General features: G+C 49.6%; 1 protein-coding gene across 2 annotated transcripts in view; it reads right to left on the bottom strand.

Moving 5' to 3' along the window:
• Positions 1 to 24,570, bottom strand: part of PIGU (phosphatidylinositol glycan anchor biosynthesis class U) — an 88,513-nt gene that overhangs the window by 2,504 nt on the left and 61,439 nt on the right. The window contains exons 8-11 of one of the 2 annotated variants that reach the window (XM_032858840.1): positions 23,373 to 23,527; positions 21,597 to 21,740; positions 18,265 to 18,389; positions 10,595 to 10,737 (exon numbers count right to left, since the gene is read on the bottom strand). In XM_032858840.1, coding sequence (XP_032714731.1) covers positions 10,595 to 10,737; positions 18,265 to 18,389; positions 21,597 to 21,740; positions 23,373 to 23,527 — 567 coding nt within the window. The remainder of the gene's footprint in view (positions 1 to 10,594; positions 10,738 to 18,264; positions 18,390 to 21,596; positions 21,741 to 23,372; positions 23,528 to 24,570) is intronic. The other variant, XM_032858841.1, reaches the window with a different exon arrangement.

The raw sequence follows: 24,570 nt of genomic DNA, 5'->3' as shown, positions 1-24,570 counted from the left end.
AAAAAAATCAAATACAAATAGTAGAGTACACGTGGTATTTAGAAGAACAGAACAAATAACTCTAAGGCCTTAGGGAGCTATTCTTGTTCCTTATAATCCTTAACATTGTAAAGTATGTATATGTATTCTATTGATTAAAATATCAATTTAAAAAAACCAGCCAATAAATGAGTAAATAAATAAATGAGGAATTCCTTTTGGAATCCTTACAGAATAATTCCAAATAACATACACAGACTTTCCCTCCTCCAGGAGTTGGAGCTTAATTCTTGCCTGCCTCCCCCCGCCCCGCCCCTCCACCGCACGCCCTGCACCCTGGTGGGTGGGCCGATGCAGTATGTCACTTCCAAAGAACAGTGCAGGGAAAGAGAGAATAGTAATTTACACTGCAGAAGCCCCGCAAACACTGTCTTGAGCAAATGACGAAGGGTAACATCCGTATGAGATCAGGTGGCTAGCATGTACTACCTGAGCATTCCAAAAATCCTAACCCCAGTCTTATGATGGGAAAAGCATTCGGCAAACCCGAAGTGGGGACACTCTACGGGCTACTTGGCCGGTGCTCCTCAAGATTATCCAGGTCATGAGAAATTAGGACAGAGTAAACAAGTGGGCAGAGAACATGGGAGACAGGACACTTTAATATGGTCCCCCGGCTTGGATCCTGGGTGTGGGGCATATAGGAACTTTCTGTATCTAAAGTTTTTCTGAAATTTAGAAGTTTATTTAAGGGGCACCTGGGTGGCTCAGTCAGTTAAGCATCTGCCTTCAGCTCAGGTCATGATCCTGGGGTCCTGGGATCAAGCCCCTCACTGGGCTCCCTGCTCAGGGGGAGTCTGCTTCTCCCTCTCCCTCTGACTACCCCCAGCCCCCAGTTTGTGCTTTCTGCCCAATAAAATCTTTTTTTTTTAAGTTTATTTTAAAAAAGCAGTGTACTAGAGTGCTTGGGTGGCTCAGTCGGTTAAACATTTAACTCTTGATCTCAGTTCAGGTCTTCATCTCAGGGTTGCGAGTTCAAGCCCCACACTGGGGTCCACTCTGGGCATGGAGTCTACTTTAAAAAAAAAAAAAGAAAATTTAAAAAACCAATCTACTATTGTTATTTGCAACGATATAAATGAACCTCAAAAAATATGTTGCTGAATGAAAGGCAGCTTTAGAAAATGGACATGTTAAGAGTCGTGTTGCACTGTATGTAAATTTCATAAGAAAAATATAAGTAAGTATTGAACTCGGTTAATGATATACATGCTGAGATGTTTAGTAGGAAACATAGTGATATCTGTACTTCACTTTGAAATATATTTTAAAAATAAGATGGACTGAGGAATGGATAATTTGTGATTACCAAAGTATAGTACAATGTTAATGGTAGAGTCTAGGTGGTAGGTATGTTTGTGTTCAATGTTCAGTCTTTCCACTTTGCTGTGTCTGTGAAAATTTTCATGATGAAGTGTTGGGGGAGGATGGCATGGAGGGAAAGAGCCCTGTGCCCTGTGTGGGGCTTGGTCCGTGTGGAACCAAAGTCACTAGACCTGACTGGGTGCCCTGCCCCCACAGGGAAGGCATCCTGTGGACACCAGGTTGGCCTGGAGGCTTGGCCCTTTCAGAGAGATGCCCCCAAGCTGGTAGCAGGCTGGCTGAGACAACCTCTTCTGACCTAGAGGCTTTCCATCTGGGCTGAGGAGAAGGGGTTTCCCAGAGGCCCTGAGATTCAGGCAACACAACAGGTGCGGACACAGAGCCCCTTCACCAACTGAGCCCCCCAGGCGCCCCAGGCAGTGCGTTCTTTAAGCTGCCCCCCAAGAACTATGACTGGACTCCTCAGCCACTCTCCTGCCATCAACCACCGAGTCCTGCCAATCCCCTTCCTCAGACTTCCAACTCTGCCTCCTTGTCTCCTTCCCACTGCCAGCTCTCGCTGGAAGGCCCCCTCACCACCCTGGCTTCTCTTGACCTCTCAGTGTCTGTCTCTCTCAATCTCTTGGTCTCTCTCTGGGAGTCTCTTACGTCTCTCTCTCTCTCTCTCTCTCTCTCACACACACACCCACACACACACACACACACGCACATGAACCCTTCACTTGACTGCTCAGAAGCCTCCACTGCCACATGCTGCCCTGCACGCCCGCAGGCCCCCCACATGCCCCAGGAGCCTGACAGCCTGTCCTGCAGACAGCGCAGGGCCAGCCTCACCGCCTCTGCCCCCGCTCAGCCCCTCCCACCAGAGCTCCTGCTTATCCCTGGAGAGGGATCCTCTGCGTCTCCTGCCCCAGTCTTCCCTCATCCCATGCTCAGTCATGCCATGCGTGGGATGAAGTCACTTCCTGCTGGCCTCACATCCAGATGGGGCGGCACCTGCTCCAGCTCTGGGACCCCGGACCCGGCCAAGGGCTGGCGCTCTGGGAGTGGCCTGCGGGTGCCCACGTCCTCGGCGTGACCCCAGTAGGGGCTGAGCAGACCGCCCTCCTCTCACTGGCAGCCGTGAGGGTTGCAGGACTACTTTCTGGGCCACAATGAAGATGTAACGAGGCAGCGGATAAAAGGACGGTCAGGGACAGGGAGGGCTGCTTCACACATGGAGTAAAAGGGCCAGAACGTGCTCCATCACGGGCTGGAAAAGTGGAGAGACTGGGAAAGCAACAACTTCTGGGTAGCTGCCCTGGCCTGGCCCTTTAGCAAAAAAACATCATGAGGGGGATAAGGGATGGACAAAACGGGTGTAGGGGAGGGGGCAGGTACAGGCCTCCCGCTGGGAGCAGGTCATGAAGGGTCGCCGCCTCCCCACCCCCACTGGTGGTACTGCAGGAGCGCTGTGCAGGGACAGATGCCAGATGCCCTGGTAGTGGGCACAGCACAACAGATCCAGCCTGTCATACTGCACACCTGAAACCAACGTGACCCTGTGTGTCAACTATACCTCAATTAAAAAAAAAAAAAGTGTATCATTGAATCTTCACAACATTCTGGGGTATGGTTTACAAGCCCCACTTACAGATGAAGATGAGTGAACTCCAAGATCAAGGGTCTTGCTCAGTGTCATGGTGGGGGGCGGGTAAGGGAAGCTTTAGGCTGCAATGCTAGTCCTGCCTGAGGCCCAAACCTGAGTTCTCCATCGCTCATACAGCCCCCACCCCCAGTTAAGGATTCTGGGAGGGGGTGAAAGGACTGCACCCACACATGTGGGTCCTGTTATGGGCCCATGCTAACCTGCGGCCCACGATGACAGCCCTGTCACTTAGCCAAGAAGACTGAGTTTTTTTGGGAAAAGGCAAAATAAGCATCAGAGACCTCCAAGCCAACGTAGGCTGCTAATTCAGTGTGTCTAGAAGCTGGGGGTCTCAGAACAGCAGCCACAGCCAACAGAGGCCCCTGGGCTGCAGCAGCCTCCCAGAGAAGCAGGTGCTCTCACCGTAGGTGTGCCCCAGTTCCCTGGTCTCTTGCTGGGGCTGGAGATGCGGACCCTCGACAGCACAGCTGCACTTGGTGGAGCTCACGTGGTCGTCACCATGAGAAAGCAGAGCACAGCACCCTCTGCCCGCCTCGGATCTCAGAATATGGGAGCAGGAGGGGCTGATGGCCGACCTATGGAGCACAATGGGCTTTGGCGTGACCCAGCTCCGGCCTGAATGGTGCGTGTGGGAGGTGATGGTGGAGAAACCGAGCTCCACCCTCTAGCTCTAAAGACACAAAACAGTGGGAAAATCACTGGACCTCCTCTCAGGGTCTGGAGGTCACAATGTAAGATCCAGGTCGGTTTGATGGTAACTGTCACCTATGTAGCACTTTTCAATTCACAGACGCTTTGTCCCCCCAACTCCTTACTGAGTCCTCACAGCCATCCTTCGAGGCGGAGGAAACAAGCCACCAGCCCCTCTCGCCAGCTTTCAACAGCCTTCCTGTGCTCCAGATTCTGGAGCCTTTTCCCCTCCTGGCATGAGGAGGTTTTCCAAGCAGGAATGGGATCACAGTTATCCTCAGTCTTGTCCTTAGCGTGACAGGGCTCCTGCTCTCCAGCGGCGCACGGCAGGCCTGTGGGACGGCCTCCGCACCCACTCGCTCCCGCTTTCCTCCCCACAGGTGTCACCCCAGAGAGCCCAGTCAGCTCCCCCCGCCCCAAGGCACCCTGTGTACAGGCTGCCTCCCCACAAAGGCAAGTTGCCCTTACCCACGGCAACTCCGAGCGCCCCAGCCTTATTACCCCATTCACGGCACCCCCAGGCTGCCCCGGCCCTGCCGGGTTCCTTTCCTTTCTCTCCCTCAGACCATGGGCTCCTAGGAAGCAGGGCTGTTTCTCCTTCACTGCTAGCAGAGTGCCTGGCACATCAGCAAGCGCCCAATACTGTAAATAAATCAATTGGGCCCAAGGAGTTAGGAGACTTGCCTAAGGCCAGCGAGCTAGGAGAGATGGGGCTGGGAGAGATGGAGGCCGGGCCTCCAAAGCCCAGGCTTTCTGCTGGCCTTGCCTCCCTATATTTAGCTCAGGCTTCTCCTGTCACTCTGGTTGCAGGCAGGGAAGAGCCTGTGAGAGCCACGCTTGGGATGCTGAGTACCGAGCTCAAAGTCTGAGGATAGGAGGGACAAAGGAATGAACGAAGACCTGGCCAAATGCCACCAGTGCAGAAGGCAGAGCCCAGGCAGCTGGACACGGGCAAGGGCTCCAGCCTGGGCCACCGGCGCACACCTCTTCCCACACGGCATTAAGCTTGAAATGCGCCCTGGCTATCCAGAAACGGGGGATACGCACCACCTCACCATTGATGATCTGTCCCACATGTCCCCATACATTTATTTCCTCAGTGTCCCATTCCCCAGAATGACCTATCAGACCAACTGGAAGGCAATTCCAGGAGACAGGACTATGCATTCATGTGTGGAGTAAAGAAGCAAGTCCTGAGCAGGACCCAACTCGAGAGGCTGGCGCCCAGACCCCAGGGCTCCAGGGCTCCCTGGAGACTGAAAGCAGAATGGCCAAAGCAAGGCCAGCTTGGATCTACAAGATCTGCACTACAAGGAGAAGGGATAAGAGCTGGCACCTCCCAGTGAGGAGGTAGCAACTCATGGAATGTTCCAGACACAGCTGGGACACTGTTTTGGACAGTATGGAATCTATTTTAGACACAGACATAGGAGTGGGGCTCTCAGGGTCAGCCACAGGGGAAGATGGGAAGGGGGATCTGGCTCTGACCCCCTAGGAATCCAGCAGGACCTGGCACGGGCGCAGCTCTGTCCTAACAGATGCTAGAACTGGGAGGTTAGGGTACACAGGATTATATGGGATCACAGGTCACAAAATGCAGTTCTGGATCCCAGCTCATTCCATTATTCATCAATGAACAATCACTGAACGTTTTTGGTGCTGGGGATACAGTCCTGAGCACGAGAGACCCGGGGCTGTTCTCACAGAGCCCGCCGTCTAGTAAGAGGACATGAGAAACAAGCGCATGAAAAAACACCCCCCTCAGAGCTTGGGGACGTCCAGGCCTCCGCTTCCTCATTGGTACCGGGAGAGGAGAATAGTAGTGCCTCCTTCAAAGGGCTGTTAAAAGGACTAAGTGAATTCCTTGTGATAAAAACAAGGGAAGAAGCTTATAGGGCCCTCAGGAGGGGGCAGCTGCGTCAACTGTGGTGAGGAGCCTCCTTACACAAACAGGGAAAGATCACCCAGATGTTTTATTAAAAGGAAAAAGTCCTATTCTCGTCATGATGCCAATAATAAAACACACACAAATAAACCTGTTTTCCAGGAGCATACAAGTACACACGAACGCACAGGGAAAGGTTCAGAAGGCCACACAAGCACATGATCTAGAAGATTAAAGGGATCATATGAGCCTGGCCCCAGCAGGCACTCTGTAAACATGAGCCACTATTAATTATAATTTTAGGAAGAGATTTCCTCGTGTTCCCTATTTTTAAGATAAAGGGGAATGAGTGGGATGTTGGATCTTACTCTTTTAAAAAAGCTCAATTTAAACAACCTTACTTTTTTGTTTGTTTAAGTCGGCTCCACACCCAGCATGAAGCCCAACATGGGGCCTGAACTCACAACCCTAAGATCAAGACCTGAGCTGAGATCAAGAGTCCCATGCTTAACCAACTGAGCCACCTACGTGCCCCTCAACGTATTACTTTTGGTTTATATGTAATCCTTAAAGACTATTTTTCTTCCGCTGGTCACTGACTTGCAGGAGAAAAGAGTTTTAAAAAAGGAAGAAGTTTGATCTCCTTCCTTCCGCTGATCGGTCTGAATGTTTCCCTATGGATTTGCTCTGGCTATCTGAAGAGCAGGTCACTGGCGCTACCTTTCATAGCAACATATGGGTAATAGCAACAGGACCCACACATGCCCAGTTCTTTCAACACCCAGGGAGGGTTATCAAGCCTGGTTTAAAGAAAATTGCAACTCAGAGAAGTCACTTTGCTGAAGGTCACACAGAGAGGAAGTAAAAAAGGACCTCAACTAACCAATCTATAACAATCCCTCCTTCTCCCCAGCCTTTCAGTGCACATGCATGCACGTGTGCACACACACACACACCCATGGATGTTTTACTGTTGTCATTTCCTGGTTCCTGACTCTGAGGCACAATTATAATTAACAAATGCTCCACGCCACAAGCAGCAAACTACTTAGTGGCCCCGGGGGAAAGGATGGGGTATAAGTCACTGGTTTACCTGCCAGTACGACTAAGACTTTATCAGTAGTTTGTCTAAGACTTTATCAGTAGTTTGTCCTTTCACAGAGTGCGGCACTGACTGACTCAGACAGAGCAGGACTTAAAATCTGTGGATCAAGATGTTCTCCATGCTCAGTTCCGTGCTTACAGCGACAGACCAGGCTTTGGAGGCCTCCTGCAAATCCATGCTCATCTGGTCCCCAGGACAGCTCTGCTTTGTCCTGCCCACAGAGGGGAGAAGGAGTACTGGGGTACTGGGGTACTGTCCCAGCTAGAAGAGCTGAGAAAAGCCAGCTGTGGGACTGAAGACAGGTCCCCAAATGCCACACATCGCCATGAGAGCACTGACTACAGGTCAGATGGAGGCAGCGGCTGGCTTGATCTGGGGAGGACACTCTGTGGAGCCACAGAGACCAGGCTCTGACAGAAGCCAGAGAAGGGTTAGGGAGAGAGCTGTGAACCACTAACCTCGGCCGGCGGGGGCAACTTGGGCCCCCACCTGCCCACCCCCCGACCTCTCGTTTTCCAAGTTTGGAAGGCCCAGCTGCTCTTCCTTGCTCCCCAGGGCTTTCCCTGACCACTCACAAGAGGAAAGGCCATCTCGTTCCCGCTAGATTCTTCCAGTGGTTACTCTGCACACTGGGCCCTTCATCACACCATGTTCTCCCTGGCCATCTCTGGTTCCTTCATTCATTCAGCAACTGTACAACTGCCCTATGCCAAGCACAAAGCTGGTAGCTGGGGCCCCCGCAGTGGGAAGGACGGGCCGATCTCTGCTTGCATGAAGTGCCCAGGCTAGTGGGGGAGGCATTGAAAGAAACAATAATATAAAGTTACAAACTGGGTGAGTGCTAGGAGGGAAACAAACCGGCTAAGGAGGAGACAGGGGAGCAGGGAACCTTATGGAAGGCCTTTTTAGGGAGGGGACACTTAGCAGTTACCAAAATTCGAACTATCTCATATTCACACCCTGGCTCACAACTGCCTGAGGCAGGCGTGTCTAACCTCATGACGGGTGCTCTTCTGCCTCAGTCAATGCTCCGGGACAGTGACAGAACCTGAGCGACTGCCTTGGTGATTAAGTGACCCCGTGTGACATATCCCTTCAGTAATCTGGCAGCAGCCACCACAGAGCCCAAACAAAGCCAGCAGTCCCCGAAAACATCTGACCTGACAAAGCTGTCTGACTCAAGAGTCCAGACTCGAGGCGGCGGATGACACAGGTGTGTGATGTCTGCACCGGATGACACAGGTGTGTGATGTCTGCACCAGCTGACAGGCACTTGGGCCACAGCTGGGAGACCTGGAGGTCGGTAGGACCTGCCTGAAGGGCGATGTGGCAATAATATTTCTGCCAAAATGCACAAGGCCATGTCCTCTGACCCAGTCAATCTCACCACCAGGAGTCTGTCCTGAGAAAACGCTGGCCTGTGTGTAACGAGGTTACGCAGAGGGACACCCAGGGCTCTTCCTCTTATAGCAGAACCACCAGAAGCAGCCTCAATGTCCACCAGTGGGGGCCTACCTAGTCAAATCAATCAAGTTCCTCCTGCCACAGGCTCTCAGAACCAGCAGCAAGAGGAGATCATCAAGGAAACACTGGGAGACCCAGAGCAGTGGCCCGAGTAGGAGGCCATTTCTCCATCTACATGAGCAAGCTTGGGGTGCATGCATGCGTACTGACAGCCATGGTAAATGCACAGACAACATCTGCGAAGACACCCCACATTGATCCCAGTCATGACGTCTGCCCTGGGGTGGGAAGAGACGGGGATCCTGGTAGCCCTTTTCATTTCGTAAGCTTTTATGTTGTTTGATTTCTTTTCCTAGCAATAATGAATTCATTTATTACTTGTCTGATTAAAAGTGCATTTTAAAAAGAGACTAAAAGGTAAGAAGACAACGCCAAGGACTCAGCCTGGTTTTTCTCCACAGCTCAGCCACCAACTAGCACACTCCATCTAGCTGGCCTTACGTTCCCACCCCCAGCCCCGTTTTCCAACAGCCCAGTCTCTTGTCCCTCCGACGGCCCCTGAGCACTTGCAAACGTCTCCCCTTCCATCGATGGAGACCATTCCCTCACACAGACAGCCACAGGGAAAGCAGCTGTTATCTGGCAAGTTCCAGGAATACCTCAGAATCACTGCAGCTGTATCCCTGACCCACACCTGACACTCATGACCTGATGACAAGCTGTGAAACATTTCAGGGGAGCTTTTGCCAAACCCCATAGGGGCCCAGGGCAGGACCGATGCCCTCACATGCCAGCCATCACTTTCCAAGGATAATTAAAGATACTTCAGCAAGAAGGAAGGGCGAGAACAACTTTTTGGATTTCCTCGAGTATTAAGTTGAATCCTGCGCATTTCCGTTTCCACAGGACACAGGAGGAGCTGAGCGTCCACCACGAATAACCTGTGTGTGACAGATAGGATGGACCCTCTAGGACAGTCCCTCCCAGGGTACAGGGCCCCCCATCTCCCTTCCTGCTGTTTACAAACCAGGATAAATAGCCAGGCTGAACATTAATTGTCCAGAAAGGCCTGTGCAGGAAATACCAGACCCATCAGTCACTGCGACAGCCCAAACTCCTCCCCTCCTCTTTCCCAGCAGCTAACCTTGGAGGCAAGGCTCTCCCTGGGGACCAGTCACTGGCATCATTAGTCTCTCCAGCTCGCCTGGCTTCCCATCCGGTCCATCAAGCACAGGAAATGCCTGGCTGTGCCAATGGCAATTGAAATGGCAAATGGTACAACTGATTCTCATAAGACCCCACATGGAATATGGAGCTGACCTAAGGGGACTTCAGGGAAATTTGCTGGGCCACCTGTAGCAGAATCACCGTGGAAACTTATTAAAACAAACTCCTGACCCTGTTTTCCATATCTGTTAGCTCAACATTCTTGGGATGGGGGTCAGGGAATCTGGTTGGTTGGTTGGTTTTTTTGGACAAAGCCACATAATTGTGATAGTCACAACCTAACTACAGGATTTAAACATTAACAGGGCATCTGCACTCTTAACAACTTCCCCTTCACCCTGATGCTCAGAACCACTGCTCTGTGGTCCCCAGGGAGGAAGCCCCTGGGTTAGAGGAAGATCGGAGCTCCTAGCTGGTACCTCTCCTTCTCTGACACCTTCTGCCTCCTCACCCACTACTCCCAGCCCCACGATTTGTGCTCTGACCCAATAGCTAGACCGAACTAGTTCTGGTCTCCCTGCCTTTGCTCCTGCTGTCCCAGTCTGGAAAGTCTCTCCTCTTCCTCCCCCTTCCCCTCCGACCGCACTCCCCCTACAGTGCCACGCAGCTCAGGTGTGATTACAGAAAGAGGGTAGCGTCATAAATGGAGACTTCCCTAAATTTGGTTCTTGACTCCTCCAATGACCTTGGGCAAGAGACAACCTGTGTGAGTGAGCCTAGGCTGCTGTTTGTAAAGTTGTGATAACACTATCTCACAGGTTTGCTGGGAGAATTCACAGGGGGGATGGCTCAGCACGGGGCCCAATAAATGCTGGCTGAATTCAGCTTTTCTACTGTTCTCTTTTTTTTTTTTTTTAAGATTTCAGTTATTTATTTGATAGAGAGTGAGAGACACAGAGAGTATGCACACAAGCAGGGGGAGGGGCAGAGGAAGAGGGAGAAGCCGAGCAGGGAGTCTGACAACTGGGGGTTCCATCCCAGGATCCTGGGATCATGATCTGAGCTGAAGGCAGACTCTTAATCGAATGAGCCACCCAGGCGCCCCCTACTGCTCTCTTCTTTAATCTTCTCTACTGGACCAGGAGCTAATTCAGGGGAAGAAGGGTCCTCTCATTCACGTCCAAACGCCTAGTTTGCAGAACCCACGGCCTTTGTTGTATGTCTGAAGATACAAAGTGAATCCCCGTCCCCGTGCAGCGCTGGACTCTCTTACCTGCCCAACGTTGAAGGTCAGCGTGATGGCATAAAAGAAATTAGAGTTGGCACTTCCTGCATAAATCCAGAGGTGCCACAGGACAGGGAAGAGCAGGGAGCAGACGATAATGATACAGGCAAGGACAAAGATGTTTCTCAGGACTGCAAAGACAGATGGTCACAGTTAGCCCAATGCCGATTATTCTTGGCACCCTTTCTTGGGGGGATGGCCCCACAGGACAGAGGGACCCCAGGCAGAGCCTGGTGTAGCTCAGAGGCAGAAATCTCTCCAACCCCCTGCCCCCGACTCAGAGGCTCCGGGGTGCCAAGAGGCAAGCTTCAGACCCTTGAGTCAATGGCTTCCCAGGCCCAAAGCCGGTAGGAAGTCCTAGGTTTGGTCTCTGCACCTTCTACTGGTGCAGAGGGCTAGATGGGCCTGGATGGCTAGAGTCCGTAAGTCTGTGAAGGCGTCTGGAGACCTCAACTGGGGCATTTCAGCACAACAATGCCCTCTACCCCCCCACTCTGGGAGTCCAAGGGTAATTGCTTCCCTCCACCGAAGCAGGGTACTGTCTGTCCTTATGGGATCACAGATGAAACAGCAGCGGGAACGCATGGAAATAACAGCACCTCGCTGCCTCCCGGAGCATCTCTACAGTGCCACAGCCCTGGGTCTTAGGAACACGTTTTTCCATTTTCCTTAATTCACGTCTTAGGTTCCCTGCTATTCTCTTCAAATGTCCTTCACTTTTCCTTACATGATTTGAAAAACTCTTCTGACACCCTCTCTGTCTGACTTGGTCCCCCACACCCCCAAAGGAATTACAGAATTCCCAGCAGGGAGGAAGCTCTCTGAGAGGCCCCAGGGAGGACTGACCCTCCCGCTGGTACCCACAGGTGGAGGCGAAGGAGCAGGGCAGCATGCCCAAACTTGGCCTTAGAAAGACAAAGACCTTGGTTAAAATCCTTGCTCGGACACCAAGCCTCTCTGAGCCTCAGTTTCCCCATCTCCAGAGTAGGACTAAAATGCCTACCCTCAGTGGCTTACAGAGATTGAACAAGATGTGCAGAAAACCCGGTGCAGATGTATTCCTGAGTATTTTCTATGGTTGCTGTAACAAATCACCACGACCTAAGTGGCTTAAACAGTATACAGTTGGGGTTGAGTTTGAGCCCCACGTTCACTACAGAGATTATTAAAAAATTAAAAAAAAAAACCCAAACACTGTAGAGTTTATCTTACAGTTCTGGAGGTCAGAAGTCCAAGATGGGTCTCATAGGCTAAATTCAAGGCACCCGCAGGGCCTGGGCCCTCTTGGAGGCTCCAGGGGAGAAGCCATCCACAGGCCTGCACAGCGAGGAGGGGCCGCCTGCATTCTAGCCTCACAACCCCGTTCCCGCTTCACCCAGCAAGGCCAGAGTCAGTCCTTCCTCTGCCACAGCACGATGACCTCTTTTGCTTCCCTCTTCCACTTTTTTTTTTTTTTTTTTGAAAATAGACTTTAGTTTTTGGAGCAGTTTTAGGTTCACAGCAAAACTGTGGAAGAGATCCCCACCACGTGCCCCCTGCCTCCAAGCCCTTCTACTTTTTAAGGGCCCTTGTGGATTACACTGGGCCTCCCTGCATATAAGCCTCCAGGCTAATCTCCCCATCTGAACATCCTTAACTTTAAATCCTTTTGCCACATAAAGTAATATATTCACAGGTTCTGGGGACAATGTGGATATCTTTGTGGGGAGGGGAGCATTAATCTGCCTGTCGCGCTGGATTCCTCCCCCTTTAACTCATTAAGGGGAATCTAACAGTAGGATTATATGCTATGTTTATCTTTTTTATTTTTTTTATGATTTTATTTATTTATTTGACAGACAGAGATTATAAGTAGGCAGAGAGAGGCAGGCAGAGAGAGAGGAGGAAGCAGGCTCCCTGCTGAGCAGAGAGCCCGACCTGGGTCTTGATCCCAGGACTCTGAGATCATGACCTGAGCCGAAGGCAGAGGCCCCAACCCACTGAGTCACCCAGGTGCCCCTGTTTATCTTTTTCTTTACACGTTATTGTATTTTTAAAGAAACTAGTAAGTGTTACTTAAACTAACCAAAAGAATGCCTTTAAAACAAACAAACAAACAAACACAAACTTACCAATGGATCTGTATCCCAGCAGGCACTTAATGTACAGAAGTTCCCTTCCCCTCTCTGATCCTGACCTTCAGGAAATCCCTTCTTCCAAATCAGAGTTTGGGGAGATTTCAGAGATGGGGAACCTCCCAGAACATTTAGGTTGTTTGTCTTGGTTGTACAGACACTTGGTAGAATTGCTGTACCAGGGGTTCATGCATCGGAAGGGGGACTGGATTACACATGCAAGGCTCAATTTTGGCTGCAAAATAAGATCACAGGGAAGCCCCACCTGGTCTGAGTCAATCAGAGTCTCTAGGGGTGGGGTCTGGGCATCCATAGTCCTTTGTAACATCTTCCCTGGTGATTCCAATATGCAGCCAAGGCTTCAAACCCCGGGATTACAGCTGCAGACCCTTGGCAAGTAAGAGGCCCAGACCAGTCTGCAACAGAGATTTCACTGGTCTGTGTCATGGTGATGATAACCAGAACTAAGTAGTTCAGAGTTCTTGTTAAAGGTGAATGTTTCGAACTCAAGATTCATGAGAAGTGACAGGTAATTCTCTGTTGCTGGTTGTTGTTGTTGTGGAAAAAGTCTTTTCTTTTGTGAAATGGGGATGAATGGCTGGCAGTTGACTATTTTAATGTCTTCAGCAAAATAAGAAGTTGGCAACTCTGTCACCAGAGTTTTTAAAAAAAGTATTAGTGGTCTGTGAACTCCCACAATTTGAAAACACTGGCCTGGAGGGCTTGTGGGGTCCTCTTCTCTGCCCTGAAATTTCCATGATTCTGGGTTTTCAAAGCTGAGAGGGTAAAGCCCTAACTCAAGCCTTCCTGAGACTTATTTGCTCCCATCGGGAAGTCTGGGAAAAGGGATACTTGCATTGAGAATTACTATTAGTAAACACGTTACAACCTCAAGAAAGGAGAACAAACCTTTTTGCCATTCCCCTACTCCCACATTACTATGTACAGTTCTTAGAGGTTCTTTTTTTTTTTTTTTTAAGATTTATTTATTTATTTTAGGGGAGAGGGCTAAGAGGCAGAGGTTTTTTGGTTTTGGGGTTTTTTTTAATGATTTTATTTATTTGACAGAGAGTACACAAGCAGGCTGAGGGAGAGGAAGAAGGGCCCCAGCAGAGCAGAGAGCCCAGAGCTCCATCCTAGGATCCCAGGATCAAGCCCCGAGCTGAAGGCAGATGCTTAACCAACTGAGCCACCCAAGTGCCCTGGCAGAGAGTCTTAAGCAGACTCCGTTATGAGTGTGGAGCCCAAGGCAGGGCTCGATCCCACAACCCTGAGATCACAACCTGAGCTGAAACCAAGAGTCAGATGCCCCTTTCATCAGTTCTTTCTGACCCCCTGGAAATTAGTTTGCTGAAAAAGATTTATATTACTCCTCAAACAAAACTCCTGTGGCCTGACAGCCCAGGTAGGTCATCATTCCTTGCCTCTAGCCACTCTGGATTTCAGACAGGGCAACGAGAAGATGACAAAGTGCACAGAGTCTGGGAGAGGCTCCCATGCAGCTCCTGGCTGCAATTACAGACAGCTGCAAAGATACATCCCCATGTGCCTGGAGGAACTGTCACCAGCATTCAGCTGGCTTCTGCCCTGTGGTGACCTTTGCAGGAACAGGGAGCTGCTACTCACTCTTGCTGGCTGACAGGCCAGAGGATTAAAGCCATACGCCAGAGCACACGGTGCTGGGGGCCTGGGGCACAGGACAGCTTGTTCCAGGCACAAGGTGTCAGAGATGTCAGAGATGACCTGGGCCTAATGAGACGGAAGGCTCACCCTTCATTGGACTTACGGGGTCAGATGGAATCTGAGTCCTCACCACACTTGTAGGGTGGCTTATCCAGTCTCTGCCTCTGTTACTGGCAAACTGAAACTTCAGGCAAGTCCCCTTCCCTCTCTGAGCCTCAAGCATTCAGGAATAAAATTCTAGGGCTCAGTGGGTTAAGCGGCTGCCTTCAGCTCAGGTCATGACCTTAGGGTCCTGGGATGGAGCCCCTTGTCAGACTCAGCAGGGAGTCTGCTTCTCCCTCTCCCTCTACCTACGACACACCACTGCTCCCCCAATAGTGCTCACTCATTCTCTCTCTCCTCTCTCAAATAAATAAGTAAATAAATAAATAAATAAATAAAATCTTCTAACAAAAAAAATTCCACTTGAATCCAATCCCACTGGGAGGAGCACAGAAGGGACCTGGGAGCTTCAAAGGTGCTTATTGTATTATTATTCCCTAGATTTGTATGCTTTTTAATCCATATTCTTTTATCTTTATACAAAAGTTAATAAAAACAAAACAAAATACACACACACACACATACACGCAAGCTCTGGTAACCGGCTCTTTGAGTCGGACCATTGCAGGCCAGCATGGGCTCTGCCAGCAGGCTGCTCCCTGACACCACAAGTGTGTGTCCATATGACTCATCCTTGCCCCAAGCACTAGAGTCCCAGCCTCTGGGGCCTCCATTCAGGGCAGGGCCCACACACCTCTTCTCCTCCCACTGGCTGGGATACGAAAACAAAAAGTTGTATGTGTGAGCAGGCATGTTAGCACTGGCAACTAATGCTTAAACTGAATTTTAACCACACTGCAATTCTGAATATATCCAACCTAGACTTACAGACTGCTCCGAGTCTCTGCACACAGGTCCGGAGGACTCGGCTGGCAGTGCTCCGGGCTGAATGCAAGGCGCATGGCCGTCCTGCCCCACACGGATACCCTGAGCACAAGTTTTCCCTGCCACATGGGCCAGCCATCGAGGCGGACAGCCAGTGCTCTGTGCAGGACCTTCTATCAAGCTAACTGTAGACTGCTTGCCCAACCAGCCAGCTACAGCAGTGATTAGATCATCTAGGTTTCTAGAAACCTCATCCTTATTTTCTCTGCCTCAACCCCGAGGGGCATAAAATAGCTTATTTCAAGTTTTGAAAAAATATGTTTATTCCAATGACTTGGAATGACTCTGACTACTTAGCTCGAAGCTTTGATCATGGAACTACGCGGGGGCCCCCCTGCATGATTATTACCGGAGATAACCGGAGTGCTCTGTACATATATCCTTTCTCAAACTTAAAACACCCATGGAAGATATTCTCCCTATCTGACAGATAAAAAAACCAAGAGACTCAGAAAGGTTAGGTGATTTTCCTAAAAACAGAGAGCTAGTAATGCGAAAACCGGGATCCAGATTCAAGTCTTTCTGGCTCCAGGGTGTGTTCAGGAATAAGGAATGAAGGATTAACCAAGGGCAAGAAGTGTCCCGTGTGGGACAGACAGCTAAGAAAACAAGGACTCTACTTTTGGGGAAAGAGGATTAATGTACCCAAGACCCACCCTGTCACAATCTAGGGCATGTTGACATGTTTGGTGGCCTCATGACTTGTCACTGGCCACTCTGCTGAGGGGCACCAGGCTGACTCTGAGCCCACTAGACTGGATGATTCTTATCTGTGCAATGAGGATGTCACAGGCAGAAGATGCCACTTCCTTCTCCCGGTCAGTCCAGACTGGTCACCGCCCCACAGATCACCACCTGCAAGGGCAGCCCGGGCTTAGCCCGCCCACTCTGCTGTTTACCTTCGCTCAGAGGCCCCGACTTACAGGTAGGTTTCTTTCTAGCAGTTGGTTGGTTTCACTTCCTGGTTGACACCGAGACAGCCCCAAATAACAAGGAAGATTTACTTCCTCTGAAGCCAGCCCTCCCCAAGTTCATTCTTGACATCTTGCTGTGTACCCATTATAGGCAAGGAAAATCCCACAGCTCCCCTCCCATTTTAGTTTAGAGAATCAAGTGGCGTTGGGCCACTGATACTGCTTCTTTATTAGGGGGGCCAAAAAACCCATCCAGATACACCTGCTGAGCTGTGTGGGTCAGGTCTGATCCCGGGGGGATGGGGACACAGAGTAGAGTGAATCATAAGCCTACCCTCAGGAAGCTCATTACACTGAAAAGAACCCTCACAGAGGTCTAAGAATCCAACTGCGGGGAGCACCTGGGTGGCTCAGTCATTAAGCATCTGCCTTTGGCTCAGGTCATAATCCCAGGGTCCTGGCATCGAGCCCTGCATCAGGTTCCCTGCTCAGCGGGAAGACAGCTTCTCCCTCTCCCTCTCCCACTCCCCCTGCCTGTGCTCCCTCTCTCACTGTGTCTCTCTCTGTTAAATAAATAAATAAAATCTTTAAAAAAAACAAACAAACAAGAGTCCAAATGAGGAAAATACTTGGGGTCTAGGGAGCAAGAGCAGCTCACTGAATGCCCTCTTTGGGGGAGGGGATGGCTAGAGTCAAACAGGTCTTCAGAGCAGGCAGATGGGTAGTGTTGCCATTGTCTTTTGTGGACGCAGTGCTGGGAAATGGTTCAAAGCCCAAGATCTAGTGTTCCACCATCCACAACAGTAGCTACCAGCCATGTGTGACTTCTTAAATTTAAATAAATTTCAATTAAAAATTGGGTTTCTGAGTCACACCAGTGGCTGCTCTATTGGACTGTGCAGATACAGGACATTTCCATCATCACAGAAAGCCCTACTGGACAGGACTAGCTAGAGGCTCATAGCCAGCCCTTCCACTTACCTATCACGTACCCTTGAACAAGTGACGATATTTTCCCGCCAAGGCTGGTGTGAAGACGAATTGACCTAATGCACGTAACACTCTTAGAACCACAGTGGCCAGCTGGGTACCGAGTAAGTGCTCAAAAAATGGTGGTTATTTTGGGGTGCCTGGCTGGCTCAGTCAGTTAAACATCGGACGCTTGGTTTCAGCTCTTCCGCTCAAATCATGATCTTATAGGTTGTGGGATAGAGCCCCCCAGTCTTTGACAGGCTCTGTACTCAGTATGGAGTCTGCTTAAGATTCTCTCCCTCTGCCTCTCCCCCCCACCCCGCTCTCTCTCTTTCTCAAATTAATATTTTTAGAAATAAAATAAGCAGCATTTTTAAAAGGATTTATTTATTTGAGAGGGGTGCCTGGGTGGCTCAGTGGGTTAAAGCCTCTGCCTTCGGCTCAGGTCATGATCTCAGGGTCCTGGGATTGAGCCCCGCGTTGGGCTCTCTGCTCAGCGGGGAGTCTGCTTCCTCCTCTCTCTGCCTGCCTGTCTGCCTACTTGTGATCTCTGTCTAATAAATAAAATCTTTTTAAAAATTTAAAAAAAAATAAATAAAAAGGATTTATTTATTTGAGAGAGAGAGAGTGAGCATGAGTGAGCACGAGCAGAGGGTCGAGGGGCAGAGGGAGAGAAGCAGACTCTCTGCTGAGCAGGGAGCTGACCTGGCCAATCCCAGGACCTGGAGACCATGACCTGACCTGAGCTGAAAGCAGCTGCTAACTGACTGAGCCACTCAGGCACCCCTGAAATGCTGCTTACTATTATTACCAACACTAGCCTCTCGTACCTAGCAGGCAGACACTCAGGTCACTGTCTCTCTCCCGGGGCTGCTAGCACAGCAGATGCTAAGCAAATGCCTATCAATTTCTTTTTCCCTGGCCGTTTCATCCAGGGACCAGGCTGACACAAATCTGCCACCAGAGGTTTGGGGGTGGGAGTACTCACATCTGTAGAGATGGTTCCACACGGGGAAGAAGGCCATGTAGAGGGCCACGTCCCCCACCGTTGGATAGGACTTGAAGATGGAGATGATAGCAATCTGGATGAACATGAAGAAGATAGGGTGCTCCCTGGGGAGGGGCAGGGCAGGCAGAGAGAGAGGGAGAGATCAGTCAGGGACCAGGTCCACCCCAGAGACTCGTAACCCCGTCCCTTGAACCCAAAAATACTCTCCAGGGAACTTCAGGCTGGGGCTGGCTCTGCTGCCACAAGACATGGGGGCCAGACTGAGTAGTACAGCAGAAAACCGTGGGGACCCAGAGATGTCCAGAGGTGGGGGTGAGGAGGGCCCAGCAAACACTAGAGAAACAGCCCATCATCCTCCAAGCCCCATCCCAGCTCCGGGCCTTCCCCCAGGAGCCACTGAGGAAGAAAACAAATGAAGTCAGCTTCATTACTGGGCTCTAATGGCTGCTTGTCAGAGTCATCCAGCAGCCTCCCTCGCCACAGGCTTCTCTGACAACCGGCAGGATGTGCCTCCTTGCTGACACTCTTCTCCTCTGACAGTACCGTCAGTCTAGTCTCCAGACCCTTAGCTATGAAGAACTCCCTTCCAGAAAGAGAACTGATTGCTGCAGGCAGCTTTTCAGCCCTTAGGTGCCAGAAGATCTTGTTACCTTAAACTAACAAAAATGGCTACCATTTCCTAAACCCTCACTCTGCCAAGTTCTGTCCCGGGGGCCCTTCCCTTGTGCCATCACGTGTGATCCCTATTGTGCATCCACTACTCCTCGAAGTAGGCAGTACCATCACCCACACTCGGCAGACGAGGAAACGGAAGTTCCGAGAAGGTAGGGGAGTTAGTAAGCAGTAGGGCTGTTTATCTCCAGAACTCTTAAGCATCACCAGTACTGTTCTCCTGAGTGCCTAGCTGATCACAGCTCTCAGCAGGAAGGGTGGGGACAGAGCTCCATCTCCAATGTTCCTCTGAGAGCTGACCAAGTGCTAACGGGAAGCCAACAGAAGAGGCCAGATCTACACCCTCCTCCGCTGTACCTGAACAACCTGCATATGGCTTCCTTCTGCGCAGTACCTGGGTATCCAGCTCATTAAAGTTTTCTTCAGAGATTAATGGTATTCTTGTCTTACAGGTCAAAGGTCAGGGTGACTCAGTGGGTGTCAGCCTGAGATGTGGAGACAAACATGTACACACCCTAAACACTTGAGCAGTTTCACACAGCAAATGCCTCAGACTCAGCTTGGTGAAGTCTCACAGTCCGGTAGGCTCTAGAAGGGTCCAGCTAGCTCAGTGAGCATCTTCCTAAAGATAAGCCAAATCACTGGCTGTGGACTTTTCAGATAGCTGGTAAGAAAGAACTGCAACATTTCTATGAAAGGACCTGTGAAAATACAGTGACAAGAAATACAGAGACCCAAACCTCCTGCAGGATTGTCTGGAGAGAGGCGGCCAGAAGGGGTCTGCTCCCCAAGGCTGGCACTGGAAGCAACTACCACAGGGGGCTGGAGAGTTAGTGGAGCTTCCGATCCAGGCTCAGGAGGGCGACAACAGGGGAGGTCACTTCATACCTTCTGTCTGTCCCTACACCCTTGAAGCCCTGGCCAGGGGCGGGTTAGGGTGGGGATCACATGCCAGTGGTCCGGTTGTCTACCCAGGAGCCACCTGGGCCTTTCACATGCAGACAATGAAACGGGCTACACAGAGTGAGGAGAAGTGTTCCGGGCTCCTTGCTTCTCTCAGCCCAGCAGCTAGGCCTAACCAAAACAAAGGCAGGGACTGGGGACAACAGACGGCTGGCGAGCTTGGCTCGGCAAGGCTGCCAGAGTTCTGGAAACTGCAAGGCCAAGGAAGGTTTTCTGTCAGATGCCAGGCCAAGGCTATGTTACAGGAAGGAGGCATGAGCTCTGAGCTTTTATAGAATGGGAGCCATGTGCATTGGTACACTGGCCAAGAAGACTGGCAGGAAGGTTAGAACAGAGAACTCAGGCTCTTGAACTCTAAACCAAATTCCCTTCCAGGTTCCCTGGACCAGGATCCAAGGACAACTGCCCCAACTGAGATCAGATGTGAGGGGCTCTTCAGGCACCCAGGACCATCATCTGGACCATGTGTCAATGCCTGTTTTCCCTTCTCTGAAGCCAGGATAACAGAGCAATTTCCAGGGGCGCCTGGGTGGCTCGGTGGGTTAAAGCCTCTGCCTTCGGCTCTGGTCATGATCCCAGTGTCCTGGGATCAAGCCCCGCGTCGGGCTCTCTGCTTAGCAGGGAGCCTGCTTCCTCCACTCTCTCTCTCTGCCTGCTTCTCTGCCTACTTGTGATCTCTGTCAAATAAATAAAAATCTTAAAAAAAAAAAAAAATAGAGCAATTTCCAGATGCTAAGTGATCTCTCTCAGGAGTTTGGCATGGTGCAGGGGGATGAGCATAGATTTTGGAGATAAACAAACGTAGGTCTGAATCCCAGCTCCACTACTTACTAGCTGTGTGACTCTGGGAAAATTATTCCACTTCTCTGAATGTCCATTTCTCGACTATAAAATGGAAGTGATGATAATAAAATGATGCCTACTTCCAAGAAATGCTGGAAGGGTGAGGTATGAACACTTTTCAGAAAGCCTAAAAAGGAGGCGCCTGGGTGGCTTAGTCGCTTGGGCCACTGCCTTCAGCTCGGGTCGTGCTCCCAGGGTCCTGGGATGGAGCCCCGCATTGGGCTTCCTGCTCAGCGGAGAGCCTGCTTCTCTCTCTCCCTCTGCCTGCTGCTCTTGCACTTGTACTTGTACTCTTTATCTCTGTGTCAAATAAATAAAAACCTTCAAAAAAAAAAAAAAAAAAGCCTAAAAAGGGCTGGGCTGGAGCCAGGCTCAGTACATGTTAGCTTTCTTACACTACAGAAGAGAGCTCCACAGACAAGCCTTTTGAAGGACATTGATCAGAAGATTAAACAGAGCTGCAGGTAATACATCCTGAGTCCCCACTGTCCCTGGGATACCGATGGAGGACACCCAACAAGATCCATGTTTTCCAAAGACACCTTCCAACACCAAGCCCTTCCTCTTATCCAAAATAAGGAGTGGGCTCAGTAGCACGTGGGCTCAGAGTGAAGCCCGGGGAAACACCAGGGTGCTACGAAGCATCCTTCCTGCGGCCTGCACTTGTGTGTGGCTCTACTGCTGGCTGTGGCTACGGGAACCAGGGCCCACTAAGGGCAGGGTTCCCTGGGCAGAGATGGCATAAACCTGTCAGCAGATGATCCCGGTTAGAAAGGCACTGGTAAGACTACCAACAGCTCATGGACAAAGCAGCAGCAGGTCCGACCACTTACTTTAGCTTTATGGCTAAGGGGATGGTGTAGAAGAAGACGTTGATCTGGAACACACACACAAAAAAGAGGCTGAAGTGCTCAAACATCTCCGCAAAGAAGTACCAGAAAAGACCAATGTTTGGAGTGAGATCTGGAACAGAAAGTCTGGAATGAAGAAAACAAAGGGAGAGAAAAAAAGAGAGCCAAATTGTAAACGGTTTGCTTTGACCTAGTCTTCTCCTGAAGATTTTGGTCACCACTGGGCAGCCAAGGATGACTCTGTCCCCACTGAGATCAGCATGTGAGGGGCTCTTAAGGCACCCTGGATATAGGTAATTAATAAAAACAAGAGGCAGAGAAACAGAAAATGATAACCCTTAACAAATATCAGCTGAACCAAACTCTGGTGTGCATCAAAGATCTGAAATGAGGCAGCATTCAGGCTAGAACTCAAAAGACCAGTCCCTCTTTTAGGGCCTAAAATACATATGTTTACATTTAGGAGATATTCAGGACTGTAACAAAAGAGGAATGGTTTTTAAGGAAACAATCTCTATTTGGGGGCATTCCAGAGACTTCCCTACAGGAGCAAGCTCAAGACCCTGCTGCTCCCCATTTTTGCTCTGCAGCCGCACAGCAGGAGCCAGAAACCGAGGGCCTGACACCGCAGTGACTTCTGGGGCCTTGCAGAAGCGTCAGCAGGTTCCAGCTAGGATCCCAGATCTCATTTGAGAAATAAGGGTTTCACTGGAAAACTTTTTGTCTAGTTATATCAGATGAAGACTGGTTGCCATTCTGGCTCTTCTAAAAATTTACATGATATGTTTTATTTTAAAAAACAGAGCTGAAACTGAGGTTAATTCACAATTTTAAAAGGGCAACAAATGGAGCACAGAGAAGGGAGAAATATGCCCTGGCTCACGGTCAGAGTTCACTGACCCCAAGGCCTCCACCCAAGGCAAGTCTTTGCCTCCTGCTGTGACTACATTTCCTTTTCTATAAAATGAAATAAAGAATACAGTAAAAAAAAAACAAAAAAACAAAAAAACACCGTTTATGGGTCAGCAAAAAACCAGGGAAAGCTTTTTACCAGCAATACAAATTCCTATCTAAGGAATAGCATGGAGAGCTAACAGTCATGCTCAGCCAGGATTTAACACAAATTAGCAGTCCAGAATCCCAAAGCAGAGTCTGCCACTCCATATCCCTTCCGCACCCTGACAGGTTTAACTGTCTAACACCTCACTGGGCTGTGAGTTCCCTGAGGTCTGGGCAGCGACCATCCTCCTCAACATACCATACAGAGAGCACTGGGAAATGGCTGCAGAATTCATACTTCATTCTGATTTTCTCTACAAGTTTGGTATATGGGAGGTGGCTTTATTTTAAAACTGTTAAGAGACCCTCTTGCAGGAGAGGAATACATCCATTCCTGTTGGGGACTGAACCAAACCCTTCCAGGCAGAGGCTGGCCGTTGCTTCAGATGTTGCTAGAGAGTGATCTTTAATCTCACTAGATTGAAGGTGGTTCTCGAAGTGTGTTCCAGCATTAGCATCACCTGAAAACTAGTCAGAAATGTAAATTCTTGGTTCCTATCCCAAATTTACTTAATCAGAACCTCTAGAGTTTGGGCTCAGAAATCTGGAGTTAAGAAGCCCTGCAGGTGATTCCAGTGCACGCTGAAGTCCGAGGACCACTGTGTTGAGATGCTCCCTATGGTTGCTCACCCTCTGACTCCAGCTGGAGCTGAGAAAAAAAATTAGCTTCTAGCGTTTTCTAATGAAGTCATTACTTACATGAAGCCGTAGACTGCAGGGATGAAATCCCAGGAGCTGAGAAGGAAGAAGGAGAGGCAAATGATTACCACTAGACTTCCCACGTACATCATGGCATATTCCCAAGAGAAGATCCAGAAGGCTTTGCTCTTCACTTTCACAGGTATGTACTGCCGCTAGGAGAGAAGGCAAAATGGTCTATTTAGGGATGTCAAGGGCAGAAGGAAAGTATCAGCTTAAACTTCAAGATCCCTTCTGCAAAGCACAGGACACAGAAAAATTTTGAAAATCAAAGGACTGAAAAGGGGGGTGCCTGGGTGGCTCAGTCGTTAAGCATCTGCCTTCAGCTCGGGTCATGCTCCCGGGATCCTGGGGTCAAGCCCTGCATCGGGCTCCTTGTTCAGCGGGAAGCCTGCTTCTCCCTCTCCCTCTCTCCCTGCTTGTATTCCCTCTCTCACTGTCTCTCTCTCTCTGTTAAACAAATAAATAAAAAAATCTTAAAAAAAAAAAAAAAAGAAAAAGGACTGAAAAGGATTTACTTATGCTAGGTAAATACTAACCAAAAGAAAACTAGTCTAGTTATACTGTTACCAGATAAAACAAACTTTAACGTATAAAGAACTGCAAAAATAAAGATGTTCCATAGTGATGAAAGTTTCATCAGAAAGATGTAACACGGGCGCCTGGGTGGCTCAGTGGGTTAAGCCGCTGCCTTCGGCTCAGGTCATGATCTCAGGGTCCTGGGATTGAGCCCCGCATCGGGCTCTCTGCTCAGCAAGGAGCCTGCTTCCTCCTCTCTCTCTGCCTGCCTGTCTGCCTGCTTGTGATCTCTGTCTGTCAAATAAATAAATAAAATCTTTAAAAAAAAAAAAAAAGATGTAACAGCTCTAAACTTGTATGTACCTAATAACACAGTCTAAAAATATATAAAACAAACATGGACAGGTCTTCAAAGGAAAAATAGACATAACCATCATCAGTAGGTAACTGGTAGATCAGAAAAAATCAGTAACCAAGTAGGAAATATGAATAGCACATTTTTAATAAATTTGTAACTTCCCTGAAAATGAGTCAGTAAAGAAAAAAAGAAAAAAAGTCTATATTAATCTACATAAAGAAAACGTGGCAAAATGGCAACTGGGTCATCTAAATAAAAGGAACTCATTATATTAGTTTTTAACTTTTCTAAAGCATGAAATAAAAGATTATGGAAAAACTA

Source organism: Lontra canadensis, unplaced genomic scaffold (assembly GCF_010015895.1).
Source record: "Lontra canadensis isolate GAN:19392208 unplaced genomic scaffold, GSC_riverotter_1.0 scaffold16, whole genome shotgun sequence".
Lineage (NCBI taxonomy): Eukaryota > Metazoa > Chordata > Mammalia > Carnivora > Mustelidae > Lontra > Lontra canadensis.
This window is presented reverse-complemented; position numbering and strand designations above follow the sequence as displayed.